At 43.3% G+C, this 23,123-nt stretch overlaps 2 protein-coding genes across 3 annotated transcripts in view; one reads left to right on the plus strand and one right to left on the minus strand.

The window, feature by feature from the left end:
• Positions 1-1,262: 1,262 nt before the first annotated feature.
• The window catches only part of LOC111250318 (uncharacterized), a 119,118-nt gene continuing 97,257 nt past the window's right edge, over positions 1,263-23,123 (minus strand). Inside the window, exons 5-6 of the mRNA XM_086988934.1 lie at positions 4,160-4,644; positions 1,263-3,948 (exon numbers count right to left, since the gene is read on the minus strand). Of these exons, the coding sequence (XP_086845060.1) occupies positions 3,448-3,948; positions 4,160-4,644 (986 nt within the window). The 3' untranslated portion in view covers positions 1,263-3,447. The remainder of the gene's footprint in view (positions 3,949-4,159; positions 4,645-23,123) is intronic.
• Positions 10,022-23,123, plus strand: part of LOC111250321 (uncharacterized) — a 58,035-nt gene continuing 44,933 nt past the window's right edge. The window contains exons 1-2 of one of the 2 annotated variants that reach the window (XM_086988935.1): positions 10,022-10,201; positions 10,392-10,614. The gene's annotated coding sequence lies outside the window, so the exon portion shown is untranslated. Of the gene's footprint in view, positions 10,202-10,391; positions 10,615-15,749; positions 15,895-23,123 lie in introns of those variants that run through there. The other variant, XM_086988937.1, reaches the window with a different exon arrangement.

The raw sequence follows: 23,123 nt of genomic DNA on the forward strand, positions 1-23,123 counted from the left end.
TTCTATCAGAGGTCGTGCGAGAACGTTGTGCGGCGAGGTGCTGACGTTTACCGGCTGTCGTACATGCACACCCGATGAAAGGGTAGCAGAAAGTGCTATTAGTCGAAACAAAAAGCCCTTCAACAAGTTCGATGATATCAGATACGGCGTATTTCTTATTCGACGGGTCGTTTTCGTGAAATAGTGGCCTACAAACCATTGAGGACGACTGCGGCGATATTGCGATACGTGGTGGCTCAGGGGCCGCGGAGGTCAAGCCCATTGTCCACTTGCTTTAGAACATTCGACTTAGAGGAGCAGACCGAGTGCGACGGATTCGATGACCGTGGTCGTAGAGTGGTCACTATCAAAGAAATCCACAGACACAGACTCGTATGATGATTGCCAGCGAAACCGAAAGCAGAACGTTCTGGCCTCGTAGCGGTCTGAGTGCTGTCACGAGCAGAGCCATTGATACCCAACTTTCAAGAGAATGCGTATAATCGTGCCATGCTAAGGTGTTTGCCGTTGGAGATGTACGTATGATACGTATAGCGCGGGGTGGCCAAAGGCCAGATAGGATTAGACCTGAGTTTGGCAGCTCGAAGGAGTGAGAGCGCAATTCGTTCAACGAACGTGCGAAAGATCTGCCTTTTTCTAATCGGTTTTATGCAAATGTGTGAATACGGGAAAATAATCAAATTGACTTGGATATTAAGGAACTCATATATATGGCTCACACCTGTCGAGCTGATTAGTTATGATGCATGTCTCGAATAAGCAGCACTTGGATGTAAGTTTACGCTACCCGGCCTTACAAGGAAGAAACTTCCCTAGAAGCATGGCTGATTTTCAAAAAATACCCAACCCACCAGTTCGGATGATCAGGCTTTATAGAACTATACTTTGGCTGTTATAAGTTAGCGTATACATTCATTTGAATCTTTCCAAAGAAAGATATGGACTAACACCATTGGCTATGCACTAATTGTGGCCCCCAAAATAAGCCAGCTTCTACTAAAGGCTTCGATAGCCAATATTCACTAACCGAGATTAAAGACGTATTATTTGCAGGAACCATCAACAGGTCAAATAACTTCCCAAAAAAAAAACCCAAATAAACACTTTTAGAGCTCCAAAAAAAGAAAACAACTGGCAAGAAAGACTATGTCGAGAGTCTGTTGACGTTGAGTGACAAGTAGTTCATGGTACGTTTTACGAGATAACTCACTTTGAAAAATAAACAGCTAGATAAGTTGTCATAGAAAGAAAAGCGACGCGTGTATTTGGTACATAAATAAAGTAAGCGATTTTTTTTTTATTTTAGCCCATTTATACAATCTTCTCATCTTCGCAGATGGCTGTCGCACGCATCTATAATAATTGTATCATCTGCATGTAGATCGATGCATAGCTGGACACGCGTTATGAAATCTGACAGCCCGGCTACTTCTGCTTCCCTCAGATCGGAAGGTCGAATATCGTTTGTTGACGCGAACACTGCATCCGTGCATAATATCTTTTAACATAATTCGGACAGATGTGCGCGCCACTACCGCTGTTTCTAAATGTAAACATCTTTCTCTTTCGACTGTTCATCATAAAGGTACTTGACACATTAAAACGTACCATTGCAAATAATATAAGCTAGCTTAATTTAAGGACGCAGCGTTAATCAGTTGTCTTTTGGTCCTGTTTGTTTGTGAATAAAGCGAGCGAGCGTCCGTTCATCACTTCCAAGCTATCTAGTGGAAATACTCCCTTGTTCCGCGCCTACCCGTTTTCTTATACCTAGCAATCTACGAATTTCTCTTTCTAAAAACTGGGTATCCATATTACGAGCGTCGTCGTGAGATGGGGGGAAAATTCATGGTGTATCTGATGGTGTGAATCGCTTTCTTTCAATTGTAATCTAACTTACATATGGTTTGAACGTTGTCAGGGCCTTTCCTCCACCTCGTCCTACTTCTTCTTCAGGTCCATTTAAAAGATTCTCTTTTATTTACTAGTTGCAATCGATAGTATTGTTCGCATAGAAAATGGCCATGAGCGCGTTATCACAGGCAGTTTTTTTTTTGATTCCATATTTGCTGAATAAGGTTCTTTTCTACATTTACAGGTACCTAGAATATATATAATATTTCCTTCTTTGCATAGCAATACGCCGGATATTATTCATTCATTGTTGTATGATATCTCTGTCCTTTAATAGCTATCTCTCCTTCCTTAACATTGAACAGAAATAGCGCTGTTCGACAAAACAGCGTCTGGAAATCAGGTTTCAACCCACCACGTAAGGTAATACAGTGACTAGGTATTTAGGTTGGGTGAGGCTATGACGTCGTTTGTTGTTTCTTTGTTCGTATTTCCGTCTCAATCCTTACCTCTTTCCATTGCATCAGCATAACGCACGAGGCATCGCTCAAGGAAAAAGGTATCACGAATGTTATGAAATCTATGAGAATTTCAATTTCCTTTCCTCGATATGGCCTTTCTTGCTGCTAGCACTCACTGCAGAGCTACTTGTGCAATACGCCATCCGGCCGATAATCTGGCAGCTTCGAACGTTTTTCGGGCTTGAGCATCTGAATACAAAGTCGAATTTAGCACATTTCGAAGCTGCGACCTCGGTATCTATGGCGGATTCGAGAGGTAACCAAATAATCTGCTTTATTTATCGCTTGCTAGCTACTATTTCCTGACAGTTCATTTATTTATTCTGTAACCGTTAGGTAACATAAAATAAATTAAAATAACACATTATAGTTTAAAGACGATCGATCTAAGCCTATGCGCCTATTCCTGCCGATGTTCCAGCTCTTTGTATGTAAACAGTAAGTTACGTACGAAATATTCACATTCAAGAAGATCGTTTTGATAGTATATCCATTACGGTGTATTCGATATGGTTTTTGCCACATAATACGGCATAGGGAACTTTGTTCCTGATAGAAAACACCGGCTGCACTCGTAAGCGTCTATCAGGAATGAAGTTCATCATAATTTTAGATGTGGGAAAAGCCATACATAGCCCTAAAATGGCGTAACGGATTCACTGCAAGACAGCGTTCATTCATTAAGTAGTGATATTTACGCCTATACATTTTGAGATACGGTAAAGTTGGTAAAAATGGCTGTGTCGAGAGCCCTTTCTAATACTCCCATAGAGAATTCGTCCTTTGTACTATTTCCAATAACCGATTATTAGATCATTTTGTTCTTAAGCATTAGATGCGTGTAACATTTCTTAACCCCCATGGGCTCATTTGCCACCAGTAAGCTTAATGGGGGGGGGGTTTACGAGATGTCAACATGCATATACTATAAAAATGTCTACGAGATCTTCTTCGATCTGTGACGTCTTCATCTTGCTTCTAGCCCATTAATGTCAGCCGGTTATAGTTACTGACTGGGAAGCCGGTTGACACAATAGAAAACGACGCAATCCTGCTTCGACGGGGACGACGTCTAGATTTGACGCGCTTCAACAAATGCTCGTAGATGTGCTAGTTGTTGGTTAAGAGTGCTAAGTTCGACCTTTAATTTGATATTCTCCTGCTCGAGATAAGCTGCTCGAATGGCGATCTCGTCCTCTTTAGCACGCCGCGCGTCCCGAGACCTCTTTGCAGCTTCATTATTCTTGCGCCTACGCTCCCAGTACGCTGTGTCCTTGAGCTCCTCGGGGAAAGGGTTACCGCGTCGTCTCGAAGTGCCATTTGAATTGCTACTGGAGGTCGGCAAAGCGGATGAAGGCGGTGATGTAACAGTAGGCAAAACTGCCGTTCGATTTGTTGAATCGGCCTGGTTATGGTGAACATGGCTAGAATCATTGGACTGATCCGACAATTCGGATGATGGTTCCGTTGAATCGGAACTTTTCGGTATGGGAGTTAAAGATGTAGTCGTTGGGGTCGACATTGACACAGTCTTACGTCTCTGAGTGTTTTGCATCTTTTTCTGGAGCAGGAACTGCTTTCAGATATAACAACACAAAGCGGAAACGATGTTGACCAATCATTAGTATACTCAATATGCGCAGTTGGTTTCGAGAAACGCCCATTGCCAAGTCATGCAAAAGCAAAAGGACGGTACACTAACATGTAGATAAGGTATACTCGTTCATCTAACTGACGGAACAGAGCCGGCTTGAGAGCAGTGCCCCTATAGCAGCAATGCTAACCTGATTTCTGAAGTGCAGATAGCCTGGGTCGAAGATATGCTGTGGGCTGGAACCAGACTGTAGTGACTTGAGCACAAGGGATTCGTAAAGGTTCAAATGATCTTCGTTCGACTGCAGAACGTTCGGTGCAAGCCCCATTATTGCTTGAAAGTTCGGAGATAGACTCTGAGGCGGGCTGGTCGGGCAGTGCATGTCGTGAAAGCGTAGCTGTTGTGGGTTTGTCAACAGAAGTTTTCGTTGATCGGGCATCGTGCGTGGAGAATCCTGTTCAGGTTCGGAGACAGCACACTTTTTTGCTGGGGACGAGTCGGCGTCGTTAGCAACCTTTTCGTTCGTTGCAGATGGACTCTGCCTGCTGAAATCTAGCGGTCGGTCCCCCTCTGATGAATGGTCCCACCCGGGAGGAGATACTGAACTCTCACGTTTAACCCCCAGAGCAGGGCGAAATTCCACTGACAGATCCATGTTTAATGCTTCGTCTATACCTGTAAGACAGAACAAGTCATTGAAATTAAGAAACGGTATCTCAGTGTTTATTGATAAACTCAATGTCATGAAACGTTTTTGTTTTTATTGTATACGAATACTGAAGTCTTTTAGAGCCGACACCTTTAGAGTCGATGTTTGACTATGACCCGAAAATTATGCTGAAGTCTATTTAATATATAACTTAAGAATAACTTAAGATCTATTAAAAAGTAAATCACGACACGAGCTAAAGACTTGTTTTGACCACTGAGAGATGTCCACCCCAATTTGCCCTAAATATCAACACAGGGGACGTTTTTCTTTTTGGCACAGATTACATCATACCTTTTGGCACCACCCACCGTAGCAATGCTGCCTTCATCTTAATATTTATCTTCCCACTAATCCGCCGCTATTTTAGCGATGACATAGTAATTATTGAAATTATCTATGCAAGATACGAGCACAGTGTTAGTTGCGTGGCATTGTGTCGTACAGGGGAACATAAACTCACAATCGATCATTATACATCCACTACGTTGATGACAGACCCCACCTCAGCGACTGTTTACGAACCGCGTTACAAAACCGGTAGTACGTCATGGAAATAAGTGTCAATTTTGTAATCTATTTTTTTTCTTCTGTATATAAAACTCGGTAAACCCGACTTGCTTTTTTTAAACAGGAAACGTCCTCAATTTGTGCTAATGAAATAGCATTACTTGCCTAAACCTACCAAACCATAAACCCAACAAAATCTTCACGCGTTTGGGAACGACCCAGTAACACTGAATTGAATACCGACCATTTAAAGAAGAGACGATAGGATCTATGATTTATATGAGGACGGCGCTTGAAACATTCTAACAAAAAAAAAAAATTTTTTTTTGGTTTCTCACTAAGTAAAAGTCCACGTTAAAATATTAACAACATTCTTCATACCTATTCTGTTTCACATTTATAAAGTCGTGAGACACTTTAGAAAGGTATTCCTACTCTCTTCTTTCAAATATGGCTCAAGACGATTTTCGACGAAACCGAATAGAGTACTACCGAAGCTAGGAAAAATGCATTCTATAAAAGATAACGCACTCGCTGTATTTTTGACAACTTACCAGCAGAACATGCACAAAAATTGGTGAATCGGAGGCCTTCAAGGGGCGTATCCCAGTCTAGGCTGCAGTTAATTTTAAATTATAAGTGAAACTTGACATTTGTATTCACACAAGTTCATAAAATTGTTCACTGTAGATTATGCATAGTACAACTTTGCTCAGGCGCGTGCACCGGTACTTTTAATCACACAAAAGGAACATCATCAACAGCTCAGTAGAGACACAGTGGTTTAAAGCACTCCGGCTGGGGTTTGGGCGACGAAAACCACGTAAACTACCAGAAATGTGTTATCTGGCCACGCACAAAACGAAAACAATTAATTGTCCGGTGTTAATCTGCGATTGACCAAGCTGAACGTAAACTATTGTTCCGTTACAGAAGCAAGTGTGGGTTACTTTTAACGCTTCTGATCGTCTCCTCTTTGGCCAAATCCACAACTGTCCACCTCGTGAGGACGACTGACTATAAGGGGGTCTGGGTGTGAACGAGAATATTTGCTGACCGGGCGAATCAGGCACATGGTTAAAATAGAGTGGCTGGTTAGGGAAAGGGCAGATCAGAAGGGTTAGGCGATGGAAGAAAGAGAGGCGGGTTTAGGTCGCCAACAGCCCGTCGCTACTCACTGAGTTGGTCATCAATAACTGAGCCATGTATGTATGTATGTATGTATGTATGTATGTATGTATGTATGTACAGTTATAGGGTACAGTAGCTCTCATGCACGTGTTACGAGTACTGCGGTGAGGAAGCAAAACTGACACATTCTATAATTTGCCGTTAGGAAAAATCGATTTAATTCTACAGATAATTTAGCCTTATGCTATAATATATATATATATGATCGTGTATAAAAAACATTTCATCTAGTAACGTTGCTAAGTTTGCGAGGCTGTGACGAAATCCTTCAGGACTGTAGAGACACCGCTGCCAAATTTAGATCTAAGCGATTATCGAATGGGGAATTTATATTTTTAGTGACAATATTCACGGCCTTCATCAAATGTCGACGCTCGTCGCCTGTAGGTATCCGTTCTGGTTTGAACACAGATTTGCTCTGACAAGTTTCTGAGCTGGTAAGTTATTGAAATTATTACGTGGTAAGTAGCATATTCAATTTATGGAAATCTGATGCAAAGTTATGAAAAACTTATTATCTCTACGCTCAGTGTTTTCTCATCGAGGGCATGTGTCAGCGTTCTACACTAGTGAGTAAAATGAGTTTTGCACTACGCCATGATCACAAATTTGCGCTATAAGGAATAAGTACCGTAGACAATAGACATAACTGCATTTTCTAATCAAGTGCTAATCCTTCGAACCCCAGCTCCCATCAATAGCTATTCAAAAAACGAAACACACGGGTGTTCCACTTTACCCAAGGATATATTGATTGTAGCGGTAATAAAGCAGGGGAGCGTTCTGCATTTATACGCCATGACGCTAACATTGGAGGTATTATTACAACTATTATTGTCATTATTTTACAGTGCTATACATCTTGTCGTACCGGATTGAAAAAGAACCGAGAGAAAGCGCGGGTTATCAGTTCGAACTATTGCCACAACAGGCATCGCCCGTAGTGACATTACATCGTCCGACGCAACCGTCGCAAGTGACCCCTCTACCCTCTTGAATTGTTTTACACAATTTTAAGGGGGTAGCTAACAGTCAGGAAATACGCTATGACAATCTTTGAAGATGATACGCACGATCGAACTGTCAACGCCGGCGCACCGGTTGTTGCCACACTCCTGCTAATAATACGTTATGCGACAGGCTTCTTTGCGTAGCTTGTCCTTCTAAATGTATTGCCAATGATTCTCTAATCGGGAATCGTATTGTGACAGATATCTTGCCAGATATAAGCCACGAAGCATCTGCCCCTTCAATGTCGTGACGATATGAAAGAGGTCGTTGCTCGCTCGAGTTGTTCTCCGGCGTAGCGATATTACTATTATTATATTGTTGTTATCGTTTAGATTATATCCGTTTGGAAAATGGGCAACGTGCACGGTAGCAACATGGCTCATTTTTACGTACATTTTGCCGCTGCTAATAATGGGTGAAATACATGCCATTTGAGTGGTCTGCATGAGAAAGTTTGCTCACTCACTATGTACATACATAGCGTGTGTATGTTGTACGTGTGTGTACGTTAGCTAACTGCTGTGAAATGATAGGTCATTGGAAAAAACTTTTGACGATATCGGCGACAAAACACCCGATAGGAGGAAGTGTAGAAACCCGGTATTTGGAGGTTATCGACATGGGCAGGTCGAGCAGTCCCATGAAAGGAAACCAAGACATAAACACATGACAACTGTCGTTATGGGGCCGTCGAGGGCCTATTTATGCTTGCCGAAGGAGTCTATTGTTTGTATTGTGAGTACTTAATTACGTTCATCTAGTTCCTAAAAGCAGAGTATTGCTCATGGAAACAACGCGTGCCCATGCATAGTGATATTCGATAAGTATTTGCTAAAACGTACTCTGAGCGGCAACGTGCACGTTGCCTCTCGAAATGCTGCACGTGACCCGCCCGAGTAATTTCGTCAACAGCTCGGATGACATATGATGTAAGCATAAAGTTCACTTTATCATTCACTCTTCGAGGCGGTCGTGAAGTTATGGTTAAAGTGACGCTTTCAGGCCGATTCGCATACCATTTTATTCCAACTGGATAAACACCAAACAGACGTCGATACACATCGCCTTCCGGTGTGGACGTTTCAACCCTAATGCAAAGTCTTGTCGCGCATCTTGATGTAGTAATCCTTGAAACGATGACTCGCTCACCATTTTCTTTTGAAGCGATGACCCATCAAAGCCGGACCAAACGTTCACGTTCTGTCGCCTCCAATCACCAGCTGAAACTGGCAACTCATATTTGCAGCTGCTGTTGCTACTGGTGAAAGCAAGTTTCGGGACCGACTGGCCGAGTTCGGTTATGAAAGATTGCAAAAGTCTCGAGACAGACTCGCTGTTAAGTTGAGTCCGGCCCAAGAAGCTTTCTCGCCCACTTTCTCAGTGGCCGTTCAAGCGTTTTCCGATCCGATTCAATCATCTTGGAGCCGCCAAGCTTCTAATGCCCACACTGCCCTGAACGGTCAGACCGTTTTCTCTCTCTCTCTCTCTCTCTCTCTCTCTCACTCGATCTCGCACTCAACTCCTCGACTTAGGCTAGGGTTCTTCACCCTGCAGCCGCGCAGCCCGCAGCTCTGTATTGCCCGTCTCCCGTATGGTCCGTCCAGGTTAGGTCTCTTATGAAATATAGAGGTGAACGATCTCACTCACGGATCCGACTCGTCAAAACCCTTCGAGGTGAGCGCAACAACCTCCTCCGCTGCCATTATATCGTCCTTCAAGCAGAAAGCAGCCAAATGCTCGGCGAAAGTACATAAGTGAAAGCCTTCCGAACAGTTCTCAGACCTTCGATACAGCCTGTGCAGCCATTTGGACTAAGCTAGTGTGGCGGTTTCGCCATCGACATCGTCGCTTGCGCTGTGGGACGTGTACTATATGTGTCCGTGCTGAATATACACGATCAGGATGACAAAGAAGAGGAGTCGTATTAAGGGGAGAAAACTCTCGGCAGCGGCGGCGATGGCCGCTGTCTTGTTCAGAGATCAGTGGAGTTAGGTAGATAAATACGTTGGTAGGTGGGTGGGTGGGTGGGTGGAGAAGATTGAGGGAAATAAGGTTATAGAGAAAGGGTATACCTTCTCTAAGGTATTCTGGCTGATTGTTGTGTTTCTTTTGATGCGAATGTGTAGTCCAGGAAGGACATCGACCGATTTAGAAGCATTCTACTGTCTCCGCCGCTGCTGCTATTATTTATCATCTGAGGGACCACTGATGATGATGGACGGCACAAACGGTGAAAGCCAGCAAATACCATCGATCTAAACCTAATTCTTTGCAATAGGGACGGCAGAAATCAATAAATTCTGCATAGTCAGTGTAGAAAGCGAGGCGAGGGTGAGGTGGTTGTTCAGCAACGACGGAGCGGAACAATTTGATTGAAGGCCACACTGGTTTCAAAGAAAGTTAACTTATGTCTACTTCATTTCGACAACTAAATAATGAACAGTGCTCAAAACTAGGTGGCCAATTCAGTGATTATGATCGTGCAAAAAATCATTTTTTCATTGACGACAGGTAATAACCTCTTCAATACATTTGGCACAGGAAATGACTGAGAATATTATGGGCGTTGTAATTTCATTAAAGGATGGCGTACCACGATGTCTAAGCGTCCAGCTTGGATAGGACGGTAGCCCTATTAATGGTCTCTGCGACAACAGATATCCGCGCGACTGATTATAGCTTTTACCGTCCAGAACCAGCAGTTTCTTTTATAACAGGCTCTGAGCGACAGGCATTTGTCTGTGGTCTCGGCAATCGTTATGCAACATATCAGACGAAGTTTCATCTATAAGTCTATGGTTTGTTAAAAAGGTAATTGTTGATCCGATCCACTTTGAAGATATCCCTCATATTTCGATTGTATATATACGCGATGAAAGAAGCGGACCCTGTCACCTGCAGGTCTGGTATCATCGACGAGCTAAGTAGAAAGGACCTATGTCAATATTTTTCACTAACAATGTAATCGGTGTTGTGGTCGAACGAACAAACTGTGTTCCAGACTGTTGATAAATGTGGTGTGCGCACACATGGATTTTGCCGGCGTCTAGCAAGCGAGAGCTATTTACATTAAAGTTAACTAAACTTGGTTCAATTCAATCGTCTACGAAACATTTAGATGTACCTATAATGACTTGAATTTAGGCGTCAAACTACTAAGGACTACTCTTCAGACGATGAACAGACTTTGGTTAATTCTTGTCTCATTCTTCTGTCACTGAAAGGTAAGTACTTCATTGAAGTAGCGTTTCGTGATGCTCATAACAATACGCGCAAACAGTGTTAAACTATGCCTAGAAGTGAGCACCCTCCAGACACACCAGAGAGTATATCTGCATGAACAACGGCAATGCTTACCGTGGGATTGTTAAATAGAATAAGTGATCCCAGATCGAGGGTACGATTATAATATTGAAAACAATACTATCAAACATAGCGAAAAGATTTCGCTAACAAGGAGAAGTAACAATAACATTGAAAGTTCGACAGCTTGGTATATATATCAAGCACAGCTAAACAAAAAGCTATGAAATCAACTCAGCAATAGCCGGCTTGTCTGGCCGATGACATTGATGCCTTTTCTATCATTCAATCATGGGGAAACTCTCGATTTGATCAACATGCTCCCTCAAGCGACAGAACATGAAGGGCTCAGCAGGCTCAGTTTGTACAATGTCCTAGTCGTGTAAACACAGGCCATTCCTATACATCCTTTAAAGAATTTTGCAATTCTTTCATATCCTCTCAGCTTGATATATTATATGGTCGCCTAATTATATCACAGTCTATACATATAAGTGCTAGATGGAACGCGTTACAAGGCTTTCACAATGACCGGATCGTCTTTGTTTTCTTATATGGTCTATAAGAAAAAAAGAAGCGACCCCGAGAAAAAATAACTACGTCGTACGATAGAAATTTACCTTAACTAACTTTGTAATAATATTTCTAGCCGCAAACGTCATACTGTCGTCAGCAAGTTAAAATGTCTTACTTTAGAAAACGGCTTATAAAGTGAGGTGCAATTTATACTCTTAAGTTGGAGATTCAACATCAATGAACTGCCACTTTAGTCTATTGTTTGATTATTTTTCATAAAATAAATTAACTAATTAAACAATGCCAACAAAAACTGGTAGTTCCCGGAGTTCAACAAAATCTCAAAGAATCTGCCTATATCCCTTATAGACATAGTTCCTTCAACTCGGCTCCCTCGCTATTACGCTACAAACAAACACTCACTGTATTCGATCACGTCGTTGTCCTTTCGGTGTTTTCCAAATGCGCTCGGACGGGTCCTTTTTGTCCTTCAAGTTAGTCACTTTACAAGAAATAATCGTCGAGTTCCCAAACGTACTCAAAACCTATTGCTTGAGATCACTTTCCGAAGACACTTGTCCAGACGCGCGAAGTCTGTAGGTATGCGCAGGCAGGTTAAGAGAAAATTTTACAGAGAATCAACAGACAGTTGTTCCGGCTAGCCACATAGAGACCACATGGTCCAGCGACGAGATCACTTTTGACGTCGTCCCATCTTTGCGGTAACTTAAATTGCGGTCACATTGACCCAGTGTCTTGGTAGCTAGCTGCATTCGTGGGTGGATCTTAGCCTTTTTGCCCTCTCCAGTAAGCGCATTTTGTGGCGACAAAAGACACACCCACTAGGTAAACCGCTTCTTTTTTTTGAAACTTCTACACTGCCTCTCCGTGGCTGTCATAAACGCCGTTAGAATCATCCGGCGTAACCCCCACACCAGCCCCTCTCCTGCACAAAAAAACGGCCCGAACAGGTACTTGAAATATCGATCTGAACTCCACAACGCAGCACCAAATCCAGCCAACTTAAGCCGCAAAATGGCGGGTTAGTTCTCTCCAATGAATTGGGTTCCCCGCTCGAGAACGGATGGGCATATCTAGGGCAATTGCATCTTGCTCTCTCTGTAATTAAACCAGTGTTCTGGCGGCCATTAAGCCTTGCGACTGATGTCGCCCGTTGCCTTACAGCTTTCTTGTGACGCCTACAGATCCATTGGCGCAAGCCCCCCTGGCCGTTTTCGTCTTCTTGATTCGATCAAGATGTGTGTCTCCGGCCGCTGTGACACAGTTTCAAGACACCGAACGACCCGTGTGGGTGAATACGCTAGCCGCCAATTAAGTTTACAATAGCATCTTTGAGCACAAGACAGTATCCGCTGTTCACCTCACCATTGCTTTTGCTTCTGATGCCCAGGACGAGTCAGCCGCTCGCGCACCTCGTTCTCGTTTGTGACGACGTAGATGGTCCGACGACACTGATTCAAGCTGCCTGCCGTTGGCCTTCATGCAACTGTCCGATTCGGCGAAATTAAGTAGCCAACAATGAATGGCGCCGATTAACGTTAGAGCCTGTGACGTTGGCCTGCGCCTGCAATATACCACAAACAATAAATCGCCTACAGCGGCAGTAGCAGCAAAGACCGTATGATAACGAGGCGGAACTGCCATTAACTGTCGCTCGAAGTTGGAAGTTAACACGGCTCCAAAACATGGACTATTTCGATTTGAATTTGTGCCAAGTTACTGTCCTTAATATTGAGAGTTGCCGCTGTTCAGTTACTATGTTTTTATTTAGAGATGATTGGCGATCGAGTTCTGGCGGGCAGCAAATTGACCGATTTAAAGAAAAGACTGGAAACACATACGTATGGATAAAACAGCGCATGGGATACAAAACTCTATTGATGATCGATGAGAAAAAGTAACCCTTTCTTCACCGATTCTCATAGTGCCATAGCAGTGGTTGCAGTCACGCACTCGGGTTAAATTTTGGGTTAAATTAAATTATCTTTCCCTCCCAGTAAATCATCACAGCTTTTCATAACGGACGCAATTGAGTGACTACTTTATAATTGTTTGAAAAATCTGACAAACGGGTGTCGATGCAAGGTGACCGGTCGCGTTGGCAAGAAGAAGTTACACGAAGAGATACCGATCAACTGTTTTCATTATTCGAACTTAGAAAGATATGTTTGACAAAAAAAAAAACAAACATAACTCTGTGCTAGACTGGTATGCGTTGATTCATACGCGGCTTTTTTTCTTTGTCATGAAACGTCTTGCGGTTGCCTTAGCTTTGCTCGAAGCGAGCGAAACACAACGGATTGAATCAATATCTTCACAGTCGGAAATTTAATTGCTGGTCCCATACACGATATGAACATGAAATCGTCGGTCTACAACGTCTGCTATGGAACTATGGCGGCTCATTACGCGTAATCTGAGCGTAAACGATAGCTATTCGTGGAAAAAGTACAGGTTTTTCAGGTATCATATGGTGCTTCTGTAATGTATTTTCGGTATTTTTCAGTTGAGTGCTGGAGCCGAGGCCTAGGTCGCCGACTTTATTCTCTGCTTGAATGGTAATATTTTCGGGGCCAAAGACGCAGAACTTATTCGAAAACATCAACAGGATAAGGACGTTTGCCGTACTTCGAAAATCACGCGGTACGAAACAGCAACGTTCGGTTCATAGATAACCGATAACTATCGTGAAACAAAACTCATGCTAGTCTGTAATGCTTAGGGCTATTACAAGTCATCTGAACTATGCTACTAAGAAGATTTTAAGCATCACGACTATGTCGTACGCTCCTTCTCTCGCACAGGCTAATTCTTTTCTATCTATGCTTCCTTTGAGCTATCTGCGGTAACTGGCGATTTGTCTACATTGAAGTACATAATAGATCATCAATTGTCGATATGTTTTGAGCAATCTGTGGGGAACAGCCCGTGCCGCTCATTGTATTTATAAATCACTGACCAATAGAGGTTTGCTACGGGAGACACTTGAAACTATCGTGCCCGTACTTATAACGCGCACAGAACATGTGACGATATTCTATCGACTAACCGAGTATGATCGATCTAGCTTTAGCCGTTGTTTAATCGTCCGGGGCGTACGGTACAGCCGAGGAACGAGCGCTCCGCCAATTCCCCAAGGACGACCCTTTAGCACTTGTATATTATAGAAATGTATTTGTAAAGCAAGATGTTCTAGGTTGTTCCTACTCGACAACAATACATTTGGCTAGATACGGATGTATTCTCTTACGTGAGCGCAGTGACCTGATCTGCGCACGTTATGCTGCGCCGTTCGTATTTCTAGGATAAAGTTCCGTACAGGACGCATAAATAATGTAATCCAGTCTGTACTAACATCAGTCCGTGCAAGTTCTCGTTGTGCACGTTATGTGGGCAGATTATGTTGGCTCGTTTGAGAGCTCCGATTCTGCCAAAAGTCTCGACCCAGTCTCTGGCCGGTGGAGCCAATTGCAAATAGAACTACCGGCCATAGCCACCAATAGCAGTACGTTTGTTCGCGTGCAATAGCAGAGCCAGCTTCCTTTTAACTTGTTCTCCCTTTCTCTTTTTTGATGGCGCACACAAGCAGCTAGCCAAAAGCGGATCGGCCACGTAGGGACAGATTCGAGCTAACGTGATGTAACAGTGGCGCTGCGCTGGTGAAGGGAGGAAGCCTGCACGAACAATGAACATACATAGAGGGTCGGTTGTATTCTACCAACGAGATGAAGGAGGGAGGAGCCTGACGAGCAGCTGAGTCGGCGATGAACAGATCTTATTGGTTGTCGGCGGCGAAGGAAATGGCGAGAAAGCCATTCAAGCATCCGGGTGGATCAGTCGGGGCGCTATAGAGTCAATGCGCTGTGACGACTGTGAACCGAACGTTGCATAACATCCTCTTGTCTCTAAGTGGGTGGGCACATACACGATCTGGCAGTACGGTATACGAATACTAATAATATCACTTATGATTTGTATTGTACATTATATCTCACTTAAGTTACTGACGGCTAGCCTTTATAAGAACAGCCTAGATACAAAGAATTGACACCTTAAACGGTACACGCAGAAGTCCCTGCTGCAAATCTAGGCGCGCGGCTACAACTAGAAAACGATTACCGCAGCCCAAAGCCGCTACATGCCCATTTTGGCTGTCAGACATTTACAATAATACTGTAGCGGTATTTGATATGTACGAAGAACGCCAATGGGGATTTAATGAGACAACGTCTAAGGACGTGATAGGGTGGTCGTTGGCAATATGCTGTGAGGTGATGTGGGGTCTTATGGGGATCTGCTCCCTGCCTGGTGGGGTCTGTAGTTCTGCCTAAACATCAGAAACTCCCTCCGTTCAGTGGTGAGGAGCTGCATGTGCTGGCTATACACTATCGACCTGCGTTTGCGTGTTTGTATATCTCTGCCCTAGCGAAATTATATATTCGCTTATGTTCAGTTGTGTACAGCGCCACCTATGCAGAGTCAATAATAATGTCAGCCGAAGCACAGCTGACTCCAGGACGCTTTGTGTCCAGCGGCGTGAGCGGTAGTAGTAATACACGATGCCTATCGGAGTTGTGTCTGTTTGTTGTATGGGTGTACGTATGTAAAGATGTGGGTGTCTGACGATCTGAGTGAGTGAAAGTATTGTGTTTTCTATCCGAGAGGTGAGTATCATCAATAAAGCATATTATCCTTTCGGCTATTATCCGTTTTCCTTTGATCTGCTTCTGTTATTGCCGCCCTATTCTAGGGCAGAGAGGCCAAGTAGGAATATCGATGTATGACGATACCGTCGTTGTACTGCTGGAGCGCTCGCGGAGCTGGTAACACTGCCAGCGTTAGAGCAGCATCAGCAGACGAAAAAGGGTTTCTTCTCATCTAACCCGTATAACTTCATACAGTCACCCCACCCCACCCCATTTCACCCAAACCGACCGACCGACCGACCGATCTCAGATATGGTAGTGAGGTAGACATCCACTTTTACCATGTAGGACACAGCCGAAATAGGCGGCCGTTCCTGCTATTTTTCCGACAGCTTCGGCTACTACTTGTGCTACGACGACGGGTAAATGCCTCCAAGTATCATGTTATATATAAGTTATATGGGTCATATAGATGGACGATATGGATCCGGGTGGCAGAATCTGCTAGCAAGAGTGACATATAATATTGCTTGCCAATAAATCTAGTAGTTGCAGTTAGAAGCAGGCGGCAACAGTCGCCGCACACATATACATGCCGACGCAGTATAGCTTCAATATATAATATATAACGGCACAGTCGTTGCACAGGCGTACTATTGACAGCGAAAAAGATTACGGTGGGGAGTTATTACTCCCCAAAGCATTTCGCCCCTTACAATTCTTTAGATGGATGAAATGCCTGTTCCTGCTCAAGCTTTTCTCCTTCGGATCGTCAGGATGTTCTGCTGAAACTGTATTATTTTGTGCTATTCCAGCTAAAAGCAGTACCAGCAACTGCTAGCCAATGTTTATATCAGCTCCTTTATGCAATCCTCATTGATGGTCAGGACCCTTTATCCTGCCTGCATTGGATATGGTCTACGTAGTTCGCACCTACTCAATGTATCGAATACTCGGAATTGGTACCATGCTATGCGATAGCACCTAGGCGGGTCTTCCGGACAGGGTCGCGCTTGAATTCGTAACGTGGTTGTAATTTTAACTTTCATGGAGTACTCTAGACACAAATCATTCATCACAACGAGACGCATGAGCTCTTAGAGTATTCTTAAAGTAATTTTAAAAAAAAACAATCGTTAGAAGACGATTACTGCTTTTGGCCTACTATCACAACAGCTACAAGAGAATAACAGGATCAAGGACTAATTTGCAAACACTCTGGTAATTCACTAATCCCACCTATATGTATGCAGATATTTATCTAAATACTGCACACATTATGCCCTGCTCGGAGTCTACTACTGCCAGCAAGTCAGCTATGGTTGTTTTTTCAGCGATCCGTTTTGTGTCGGTATGTAACTTTACTTGCATAATATCCATGACAAATGTCATTACTGGATATAATTGGATTCCTGTTAAAATTCCAGTGTTCGCTAACCGTTAAGAAATTTCTTATTAAAGCTATAGAAAAAAGCTCGTTGTTTACCTATCACTAAAGTATATTGTGACATCGAGGCGTGCTGTACAAAATCCATCTATAATCTTTCAGGCAAACTGGGCGCATATCGGCCCCTCAATATCACTGTACAAATGTTCATCGTAACTGAAGGCTTATGACAATACTATTAAAAAAGGTCACAACCTGGTCATCTGCTATTTCGCTCCGTATGAGCTTTAATGCTGACTTTCCACTTGAAGCGTATCGTTATATTTTATGCTGAATTATGTTTAAATCGAATGAATACATTTATTCAGAACGATGCTATCAGAGCACCTTGCCTTCGTATTGTTCTGTTTGCAAGTCATGCCTTACTAATTAGCCCGATTGTAACCTGCGCAGCTCTTAATGAGATGCTTGATACGGTCTTGACCTATTTCTGCGGTACCTTCTCAGATTTGCTATGCCGGTCACAATCTAGCCGTTGAAAGTAATTTTAACCCCCACGACAAGCCGGCCTGTTGTTCTCTAAACTGTGTACATATAACACAACTATCGAAATAGAGACCTGAATTTATGAGAGATACACGTGTCTCCCTATGTTCTGTCTCGAGTTTGGTAGGGTGTCTACAAATCGTTCACACTGTCATATACTTTGCTTTCGGAAAACAAGCCCGCGCATAGACATCGCGATTGCTTCCTGTGTATCCCACTCATCGAGAACCCGGTCTACTTCGCTTCATATAAGGTCTTGAGTAAAATGAATCGGTAAACTCGAACCTTAACCAGTGGGTCTTTTACATTGAAATTCTCCCAGCACTGCATTTTACGCCATCGACTGCTACACTTCTAAAACACTTCAAACAAGGGTTTGCGTACTCCTCATCGGGTATCATAGCTAAGCCGTCAAATCCGCAGGATCTCGGCTGATTCGAGGATGTAGAACGTATCATCCTGTTGCCCGAGTTAGGGCTTAACTGAACGAATTTTAGGCGAAACAGTGCATCTCGTTCCTTGTGCATTTTGTTCTTATTCCTTCTGTCCTTTCATTTTCTTCCTCGTTTTCTATAGGTTAGCTCATTATGCTAAGACACTTGACACCACACGCGACCTCCTGAGTAGGATTTCCCTAGAGAGTAGAGCAACCCGGAGAGGTAGATCCTGAACCGGACTGAACAGGACAAGCGCCTCTGAGTCATCCATCAATTGTCTCAGTCACTACTCGGAGATATCAGCCCTCCCTTTTCTGAAGAATCTGAATTCTTGTTTTGTACCATATTCTCATTTCCAGCGAGGAATAAGCAGTCATTAGTGACTGTACATTCACAAAGATAAAGGCTGTACACCTTCGACAAGGAGTTACTTTGATGTTTGTTCAGATGCTAACGTTTAGACTGGAAGTGTCTTTGTAATGGGGAGAATTTTTGCTATTGTTGTACATTGGCAAGAAAACATGTGCAAATAAGGCAGCCTGCACAGATGCAACGGATGAGTCGACCGATCGATTGTTCGATTCTGCTTTCAAAAGAAACTTTTGCATAGTTTCGTAAGTTTATATATTTTTAGTCAGTGTGAATTTTACTAGAGTCGAAAAGGTACAGATCTCGTAAGGGCTCTGTTTTTTATTCATTTCCAGCGAATGTTTTTCCGCTTACGTGCACAGCCCGCAAATAGTTAACATGTCGGGAGCTGTCATGTGCATTTACACGCATTTTCTGCAAGGCCACTGTGCTTGTTGTCAATCTTCTGCAAGGAGAAAAGCTTTGTAAATTCGAATGCGCCAAGGTTTTGTACCAGAGAACTCTTCCTGCCGCTAAAGCGAATTTCCGCTTTAATGGTCCAACTGGACGGGGACGGTATAACTTACTACGCATACGCTCGAATCGAGCGTGTTAGTCTTTAAGCGACACTGTTCCGTCAGCGTGGTTCGAAGCAGCGGCTGAAGTTGAACGGTTCGACGAGGAACCCCTCCTCCAAATATGATCGATTTATAATTTCATATATTTTCACAGCCATCTCTAATCTCAAACAAATACTAAATGACGCTTTCTGATAGACACATGATTAACTGAGCCATTGATGCAGTCGTTGCAAAATCCTTACCTGCACATATGTGCTTCACCTCTACTTGGGCATACTGTGCGAAGCCGTCATAAAGTAAACCTATTCTTATCCTATGATAACTGTGTCGGTGTTGGAGCTCTTGCTCGATCAAAACTTGCTCATTATATTCAAGTTTTTTTATATCACACGCGTGCCTATTCGCGTGTTTCGTTGCTCCGTGATAAGTTACAATGCACACGTTACAAATAGGACTATTTCTCGGTCTACGCTAAACCCTAAATACACAAAGATAATTTATTATATTATCAAGTACCGCATTATATCAGCTTACATCACTAGTAGGTGAAATGTTTTATAGCTTTTCTATTCAATGACGATTCGTGTATGGACGGCATACTTTGACATAAGTGTTAAATTGCTTGTAAACCTTAACTAAAATAGAAAAGCCTAATTAAAATCAATATATATATATATATATATATCAGGATTAATTAGGCCGATTGAGCCGTTTAGTCCTTAAATAAATAGGCCGTGCTTACTTCCTCTACTCAGACAATGAATGTGTGTATTAAGTAAGACACTGATAATTTTATGCTACGTACATTTTATCATATAGTAGTCGGATCATAGTATCAACGGATGGACTAGTAAATTTGGGTTCGCCCCGCACCCGCATAATGAAACGTAGCTTGTGCACCTGTATTTAAGTAGACTGCTCTATGAATAATTGACAATCGGCAAAAAACGAATCCTAGTGCCCCACCGACAGTAGAAAACTATTGCCTGTGTTCAGACAACAAAAAGTTGACCTAATATTCGAGCCATTTAGTAAAGGCAACACAACTATATTTTGGCCTAAGAACAGCTTCCGAGTCACATGGCGCTAAATAAAAACTTGTGTCCTAATTCACACTCTTCCTTTCTTCTCTAGAGGGCTGCAAAAACTTGAATAAGGACATGCATATACATATCAATATATATCTGTTTCAACGAGCAAGTTTGTCGATCGATATGGACAGCGTAGGACCAGACCGTATGGATCCATCTATAGGTCATCGTGAAGCGGGTTTCGCCATACAACGACGAGCTGCCGTCCAGCCGAAGTCTGGTAGCCATTAGTTAGTCAGTCGTTTGATCATCAGCTTGAGGTCGTTTACCTTCAGGCGGACAACCCGACGGAGTTCACCCTTAGTTCATTCTTCACCTTCACCCGATAGTTAGACCCCGCTCTTTAGCTTCATCGATCATCGAGACGCGAGATGCGTCGAGTCTTGGCGCGTGCCTAATACACAGATTCACTGTCCCTGCTGTTACCTACCCTTATGCTACTGCTATGGCCTCCGACAATATATGGTCTCTGTGTGCTTGGCCTATTCTCGCCTGATGTCCGAGCAAGTACGATCACGATTGTGGAGTTGGTCAATCGACGACTACCTAGTCCCAGTCAGACGTTGCTGCATAACGCTGACGCCGACGCTGGCGCCGCCTCCCCCTCGCTTTCTACGTATTCCACATAACTCCGTCAGTCGGACCGTTAGGTACTGCTCTTATGCCGATGACGAGGCGACTATGCAGCGTGCCACGTACAGACACATACGTGTGCACGACAAATATGTACATATCGAGCATGCATGGGGAACGACACGAGTCCATATTGGTCTCTGTCCTGCAAGCAACCTTCCTACTATGGCAGTGGGGGTGGTCGGATAGATGCAATCATAGAAGTGGACTATCCTATCCCTAGCCCGACCCGCCGGCAGCGGCCGTCATTCTCGGAGCAACTCTTGACCACTGAGGCTTTTAGAAAGAAAGATTCCCTTAGGAAGGTGTAATGGAGTCCCTATAAAGCTTATGCACTCCGATCGCAACTGGCAGTAGCGACTGGTTGGCTTGACTCACAGGAGCGCAGGACGCTTCGATCGTACATCAGACGGGGATGTACTTTTCTTCTAGGTCGTTGACTGGCGATCCAGACGACGAAGATCACATTTTCCATCTCACTTTCGCTACTTCATTTTCGTATAGTAGCTACCTAACCTGAGCAAAGTTTTTGCTTTCTAATATAAGAGGGGTGAGCACAGAGAGAAGTTGTGTTCGTAAGTGAAAGGTGATGGCTTGAGGCATTGCCGAATCATTCAGTGAACAACCCCCTCTCTGAGTGGGCACAGCTATGGTACAGAAACTGGGCAATAGTATCACTCTGGTAGCTTGTTTGGGCTGCTAGATTATCATAGTCCGTTAGAAGTTGAGTCAGAGTCTGTTTAAGAAATGCATATCCTACCTCGCCTACGTCCTTTATTGAAGCTTCTTTCTAACTAGTACGTCCGAGTAGACAGAAAAACACAGAGAGCTATGTTGTGTAGTAGAGAGAAAATCCCGCTCCTCAAACAAATGTGTGACTATTCGTTCGTGCATCCACTTGAAGCGCATAGAACCGCACTTCTTTCTCACTGAGGCGTGAAGTAGGCTCAGCCGAGCTTAGACTCACACTTGTGCGTGTCAGCCGGCCAACGTTGATAAAGCCAGCGCGAAATCGACAGATAATACCCTATCGACTATATTAATTAAATCGTGTAACAGTACGACATCTCCGTGTTGTTCTAGCCCATTGAGTAACCAATTTAGAACGAATTTTATAAGATTCATTAGATCTATCGTTGAAGACGAAATTTTTCCATCAGAGACACTGATATCTTGCCCCACATATTGCAAATATCTCCCCAGCTTAGAAGATTTAAACGTTTTGAGCAAATTTATCGACATTACGCCCCACTAGCGCGCAAAATTTTGTTGTTAAATACTTCAACTGTTTAGAACCTTGTAAATGAGAACCGGCCGAACTTATTTGAGGGGAAAACGTTCAGGACGACACACAACTTTTAGGTATAGGGATCAGCGTTCGATGGTTAAGTTTTTGTTCCTCAAACACTACAGCAATTTCATTTGTATCTGTTAGGCTAGAAAGCCTTAAACAAAGGTGCAGTAGGTAAGAACAGAAAGTGGAGTGTGAAAGCCAGCGAGGAAATGACTCGATGTCAAAGCGCGAAGGACTTTCTCATGAAAGTAAATCTTAACGTCTAAATGCCCCATCAGCCTGCACTAACATTCAGCATGTAAGGTTTTACAAAATCATAGCTCAAGTACGGAAGATGCGGAAGCTTAGTGATACATGGGTCCCAGACGAATTGACTTAAAGCCAGTTGGAAATAGTTGTGGTGTATTCTATGTACAATTACCGGAACTTAAATAAACAGAAAGCATACAATCGCTACATAGGAGGTATGGACACATTTTACCGCCAGTTGGAAGGGACTTGGCCGCGTTGCCCTGGTGACAAATCAAGTTTGATGGGAGTGTCGAGGAAGTACGGACATATATAAGACTACTATACTAAGGCTACTATACTATACTAAGCTACTATAAGATAACAATGGCCGACAATGAAACAATGAATACAGCCCATTATCTGAGGCCCTTCGAGACAGTTATTGACCGTTGGCACGCTGGTTACCCTATGATAGCGCTAGGTCTTACCGCCGTGCCTCAGTTACTTCTTAAACTGAGTAAAGGACTATTCAACGTCGGCTTCAACTCGCCCCTTCTATTCTTCGTGTGATTATATGTCTTGCCATGCCGGAAACAAGCGATTAGTGGGGTAAGCATATCTTACTGTCTATTCATTTCGAGAAGCCATAGGGCGAAAGATAGCGAATTTCATGTATATGGCGGGCCAGAAGCGGCCAGA

This window comes from Varroa destructor, unplaced genomic scaffold (assembly GCF_002443255.2).
Source record: "Varroa destructor unplaced genomic scaffold, Vdes_3.0 BEIS01000004.1, whole genome shotgun sequence".
NCBI classification, from domain to species: Eukaryota; Metazoa; Arthropoda; class Arachnida; order Mesostigmata; family Varroidae; genus Varroa; species Varroa destructor.